Here is a 6,353-nt window from a genome sequence, read left to right on the forward strand (position 1 = left end):
GAGATACTGACACGTCCCTATATTGGATACTGTCTAAGACAGCAATCACTCTGGTAGATCACTGCAGCATCTCAATATCAAGTTGGAGGAGCACCTTACCTCCAAATCTTGATGCTGCATGATCTTTACCATTTTTGGAAGTGACTAAGCTCTTCCTATCACTTACCTGTAGCACTGATCTGCTATCTGGCCCCACACACATATCAGGTCTTTTTTTTTTTTTTATCAAGGGAAATCCAACACCAGGGGATTCTTTTATTAGGTTGTAAAAATTGTACGCAAGACAGCATGGGTACAGAGAACAGTTAACGTGTTAAGACAAGTGTCATCCATGTGGGCCAGTGGAGGAACACTGGGCACTGCCGTCCCCACAACGGGGCAGGGAATCCGCTAGCAAATAGCAGAAGGCATCATGTCACAAAGGAAAAAGGTCAGACGCATTTAACCGGCTGGTCAGAAGACTAAAGGAGACGGCGTCCCGCTGCTTCCTCGCTCAGACGCATCGCTCAGGTACAATTTGTAGACAGTGGACAGCTGTAATAAGGGGCAGAGATCAAATACTTAATACAATTAAAAAACAAAACCAAGAACAGACGTGGTGGGATTCCCTCCTATTTTAAAAATGTGTTTTCTAGAATTAAACTACTAAAAAACTTGCATTTACAAAATAGCTGATAAAAATATTCCTCTGAATTGTACAAGGAAGGTACAGGAACCACTGATAAAAGACTCGACAGATGCAGGTTATTCAGATTTGGATTCCTTATCTCCATCAGATGCTGGGGCCTCGTCACTTTTTGTCTCTCCGTTTTCAGATGGCAGATCTTCCTTAGCTTCTTCTTTGTTAGCTTCTTCAGTCTGTTTACCTTTAGCTCCTTTCTTTCCCTTTGCTGGAACCTTTTTGTCCTCAGACTTCTCCTTTACTGCTGCTTTTTCCTTTTTTGGCTTTGGTTCAGCTTTTGGTGGAGCCGGTTTAGCTGACAACCGTGCCGACCTTCTCTTGGGCTCATCCTTGGCATCTCCAGCATCAGCGGCATTGACCTTTCTCTTGGGCATGGCGAGGGCTGCTGCTGCTTTCCGCGCTACTGATACAACGAGATCCTCGGAGCCGCCGACGAGCTTCCCGCCTCCTGCAGATGGAGCCTCACAAAGAAGTAGCTGGACGCGCGGCGGCTGCGGGCGCTTAATATGCCGGAGAACTCACATATCCGGTCTTTGAGTGGAGGCCAGTGGTATACCAAAAAGTAACTGATTTTTTTTGGTTTATATAATTTTTTGTTTGTGTGTTAGCGCATTTATGTTTTTTAATATACCCCTAATAAAGAACTTATATTTTAGTCTGTTACTGTGAAAAGGGCTTACCTGTAGTTATATAGACTTTTTCCGTCCCTATGATTATAATCCGGGTATACAGGCAGGTAGGAACTATTAGGGGTTGATCCAGGGAACAGTCTGATTGCCATTAGGGAGTCAGGAAGGAATTTTTTTCCCCAAAAGGGCTATACGCTTCTGCTCTTGTTTTTTTTTGCCTTCCTCTGGATCAACAAAACAGGAGGTTAGACAGGCTGGACTAGATGGACATTGTCGTCATTCAGCCTTACGAACTATGTTACTATGTAAGTAAAATGCCTATTGCAAATATGTGCTTTTTCTCACTAACACACACTGCCTCTTGAAGCGCTGATTAACTACTAGCTCCTCCCTCCCACGATGTTCCTAACAGTTTACCCAAGATGGCGCATTCATCGTCCAGGAATTCAAAAATAAGAACGCCAGTTCTTGGAGGAAGGGACCCATATAAGGGCAATAACTAGAGATGAGAGAGCACCAAAATGCTCGGGTGCTCGTTGCTCGAGTCGAACTGTCCGCGATGCTCGAGAATTCGTTTCGAGTAACGAACCCCATTGAAGTCAATGGGCAACTCGAGCATTTTTGTATATGACCCATGCTCCGCTAAGGTTTTCATTTGTGAAAATCTGGAAAACCCAAGAAAGTGATGAAAACGACACAGAAACGGATAGGGCAGGCAAGAGGCAACATGCAGAGCTGCATCTCAGGTTCCCAGGTCCCACTTTTAACCCACAAAAGCGGCAAGAGTGCCCCCCCACTAACAATTTTTACTTCGGTCAAACCCTCATTAGCAAGGCACACCTTAGCTAAGCACCACACTACCTCCAACTAAGCACAATCACTGCCTGCGGGACACACCGCTGCCTTTTCTCCTGGGTTACATGCTGTACAACCCCCCCACACGACCCTGCGTCTGCAGCGCAGACAAAAGTGTCCCTGCGCAGCCTTCAGCTGCCCTTATGCCACACGCTGGCTGCATAGCCACACCACCCTCATGTCTATTTCTTAGTACATCTGGGATGAGGAGGAACCAGAGGCACACACTGTAGAGGGTTGGCAGGGCCAGGCAGCGACCCTCTTTAAAAGGGGCGGGGCGATAGCCCACAATGCTGTACAGAAGCAATGAGAAATCCAATCCTGTGCCACCTCCCTCAGGAGCTGCAAACGTGGGCATAGCAATGGGGAATCCATGTGCCCACACAGTATTCATTCTGTCAAGGTGTCGCATAGCTCAATCGACACCGCAAGGGGAAAGCCATCTGCACTCTGCTCCCTACCCAAGTCAGTCAGTGTCTTTGTGCCAGACAGGTCAAACACCGCGATGGGAACTAAGTGGGCACCAACAGCATAGGTGGGTCCTAGGCAACCCAAGACATGAACAAAAAATTGATCTGAGCGGCCAAACATGGCAGACTTGCACCGTGCCCACGACATAGGCCTCGGCCCACAGCTTCAGCAATCGTAGGCAGAAAGCGGACTTTCACTGCACCCAGGACATAGGCCTCTGCACAAACCCTCAGCAATCGTGGGCCAACAGCAGACTCCAATGCTAGCGTAGCTGTGCACGTCTCATTAGCGCTGTATTGCCCCTGTAGTTTGTCCCAATGCAGTGCCCCGAGTAGAGCTAACATCAGATGAAATACAGGTGGGCTTCGGCCCACACTGCATGCCCCAGTCAGACTGAGGTTTTTTATAAGTATACACAGGCAGGTACAACTCCCTAATGTGAAGTCCGTGTGGACCCACAGCATGGGTGGGTCCAAGGAAGCCACCGGCGGTACATAAATAAATCCCATTGCAGTGCCCTGCACAGATGAGCTAACGTCACATTAAATACAAGTGGGCTTCGGCCCACGTTGCATGCCCCAGTTAGACTGGGTTTTTTTTTATAAGTAGACACAGGCAGGTACAACTCCCTAATGTGAAGTCCATATGGATCCACATCATGGATGGGTCCCAGGAATCCACCGGCGGTACATAAATAAATCCCATTGCAGTTCCCCGAACAGCTGATGTAATGTCAGATTAAATAGAGGTGGGCTTCGGCCCACACTGCATGCCCCAGTCAGACTGGGGTTTTTATAAGTAGACACAGGCAGGTACAACTCCCTAATGTGAAGTCCGTGTGGACCCACAGCATGGGTGGGACCCAGGAAGCCACCAGCGGTACATAAATAAATCCCATTGCAGTGCCCTGCACTGATGAGCTAACGTCACATTAAATACAAGTGGGCTTCGGCCCACGCTGCATGCCCCAGTTAGACTGGGCTTTTTTTATAAGTAGACACAGGAAGGTACAACTCCCCTATGGGAAGTCGCTGTGCACCCACAGCATGGGTGGTTCCCTGGAACCCACCGGCGGTACATAAATAAATCCCATTGCAGTTCCCCGCACAGCTGATGTAATGTCAGATTAAATATAGGTGGGCTTCGGCCCACACTGCATGCCCCAGTCAGACTGGGGTTTTTATAAGTAGACACAGGCAGGTACAACTCCCTAATGTGAAGTCCATATGGATCCACATCATGGATGGGTCCCAGGAATCCACCGGCGGTACATAAATAAATCCCATTGCAGTTCCCCGAACAGCTGATGTAATGTCAGATTAAATATAGGTGGGCTTCGGCCCACACTGCATGCCCCAGTCAGACTGGGGTTTTTATAAGTAGACACAGGCAGGTACAACTCCCCTATGTGAAGTCCGTGTGGACCCACAGCATGAGTGGGTCCCAGGAAGCCACCGGCGGTACATAAATAAATCCCATTGCAGTGCCCTGGACAGCAGAGCTAACGTCAGATAAAATACTGGTGGGCTTCGGTCCACACTGCATGCCCCAGTCAGACTGTTTTTTTTTATAATTATACACAAGCAGGTACAACTCCCTATGGGAAGTCCCTGTGGACCCACAGCATGGGTGGCTCCCTGGAATCCACCGGCGGTACATAAATGAATCCCATTGCAGTGCCCTGCACAGCTGAGCTAACGTCAGATAAAATACAGGTAGGCTTCGGCCCACACTGCATGCCCCAGTCAGACTGGGGTTGTTATAAGTAGACACAGGCAGGTACAACACAGGAGGAGCAGCAGCCAGAGGATTCAGAGTTGCTGAAGTGGACGGCGTAGAAGATTGGGTGGTCGATCGATTGCTGGATGCACTTTTTGCCATCCACGACAGGACCTGCTCACACTGCTCGTTTTTTAATAAAGGTCTAAGACGTGGACACAAAAATTGTGATATGAAGCTGGGGGCCCCAGAAACTGTCCTCTCTCCTACTCCAGCAACAGCCGGCTGTGATTCGCCTGGACCGGGAACTCGGCCTATACCCTCACCCTCACTTGGAACTTCGCCTCCTCGCCCGTGTCCACGTCCTCTACCCCTACCCCTACCCTTCAGCATGGTGGATTAAGAATCGAGCAGACACTGAGCGGTGTAAACATTTTTGTGAATTATTGCCGTGCAGTTGGTGGCTGCCAGCGGTTATACAACGCAAAATGAGCCAGAGATAAACTATAAGGAAGGATGCAAGCAGGACTAGCTGTGCAATATGCAGTTGTGATGCACCTGAAGTCCCAAAGGCCACACAGTAATATGCACTAGGTTACAAGCAGCCGTAAAAAGGATTTCCTTTTTAAAATCGTTTTTTTCCCAATGCAATGCAGGCAATAGAATGTGTATTGGACTTTCCCTCTACGGGTGTCTGGCACCGTACACTGTGCCGGCAACTGACTGGTAACACAGAGTGGTGAAAAAAATTTGTGCTTTCTTGGCATGCACTTGCAGGCAGAGAGCGCTTACGTTACGCTAACTGCCCCCAGCAAAAAATGGAACTGAAGGCTGAACGCAGGCGTTGCTGTGCACTATGCAGTTGAAATGCACCTCCAAGTCCCACGGGCCACTCAGTAATATGCACTGGGTTACAAGCAGCCGTAAAAAGGATTTCTTTTTTAAAATTGTTTTCTTCCAATGCAATGCAGGCAATGGAGCGTGTATTGGACTCTCCCTCTATGGCTGTCTGGCACCGTACACTGTGCCGGCAACTGACTGGTAACACAGAGCGGTGAAAAAAATTAGTGCCTTCTTGGCGTGCACTTGCAGGCAGAGAGCGCTTATGTTACGCTAACTGCCCCCAGCAAAAATTGTAACTGAAGGCTGAACTCAGGCTCTGGCTGCCAGCGGTTATACAAAGCAAAATGAAGCCAGAGATAAATTATAAGGAAGGATGCAAGCAGGACTAGCTGTGCAGTATGCAGTTGTGATGCACCTGAAGGCCCACAGGCCACGCAGTAATATGCACTGGGTTACAAGCAGCTGTAAAAAGGATTTCTTTTTTAAAATTGTTTTTTTTTGCAATGCAATGCAGGCAGTGGAGCGTGTATTGGAGCTTCCCCCTATGGCTGTCTGGCACCGTACACTGTGCCGGCAACTGACTGGTAACACAGATCGGTAAAAAAATTAGTGCTTTCTTGGCGTGCACTTGCAGGCAGAGAGCGCTTACATTACGCTAACTGCACCCAGTAAAAAATGTAACTGAAGGCTGAACTCAGGCCTTGCTGTGTAATGCTGAGTTACTACAGCTCCCAGCAACCACAGAGTTAAATGCACAGGTAGCCCTAAGAAGGAGCATTGGGATTGTTGTAGACAGGATTTCACACTACCACTGTCCCTGCCTCACCAATACTTCCCCTCTACTACATAGTACAGACTGCAGCCTGAGAACACTATAGCTGTAATGGGGCTGCACGCCCGATATACAAAAAAAAAAAGTGCAAAACTGCTCCAAGCAGCCACAACAGTAGTGCACTAGGTGAGCTGTGGCCCTAAAAAGGACTGTTGGGGTTCTTGTAGACACTAACACTCCCCCTATAGCAGCAGCAGCACTCTCCCTAATCTCTACCAGCGTGCGTCTGTGGCGAGCCGCGGGCGGCGCTACTTTATATACTCGGCGGTCACTTGATCTTTCCAGCCACTCACTGCAGGGGGGTGGGATAGGGCTGGAACGT

The 6,353-nt window shown here is 48.7% G+C and overlaps 1 protein-coding gene across 1 annotated transcript; it reads right to left on the reverse strand.

Moving 5' to 3' along the window:
* Positions 1-215: 215 nt before the first annotated feature.
* Positions 216-1,195, reverse strand: LOC136577250 (non-histone chromosomal protein HMG-14-like). Its single transcript, XM_066577076.1, has one exon. It carries the CDS (start codon positions 1,054-1,056, stop codon positions 745-747), a length of 312 nt encoding a protein of 103 aa, XP_066433173.1. The 5' UTR covers positions 1,057-1,195; the 3' UTR covers positions 216-744.
* Positions 1,196-6,353: the final 5,158 nt, after the last annotated feature.

Source organism: Eleutherodactylus coqui, chromosome 8, assembly GCF_035609145.1.
Source record: "Eleutherodactylus coqui strain aEleCoq1 chromosome 8, aEleCoq1.hap1, whole genome shotgun sequence".
Taxonomy (NCBI): domain Eukaryota; kingdom Metazoa; phylum Chordata; class Amphibia; order Anura; family Eleutherodactylidae; genus Eleutherodactylus; species Eleutherodactylus coqui.

Excerpts from the sequence above, each read along its gene's own strand:
- LOC136577250 (XM_066577076.1), bottom strand. The coding sequence starts at position 1,056 with ATGCCCAAGAGAAAGGTCAATGCCGCTGATGCTGGAGATGCCAAGGAT.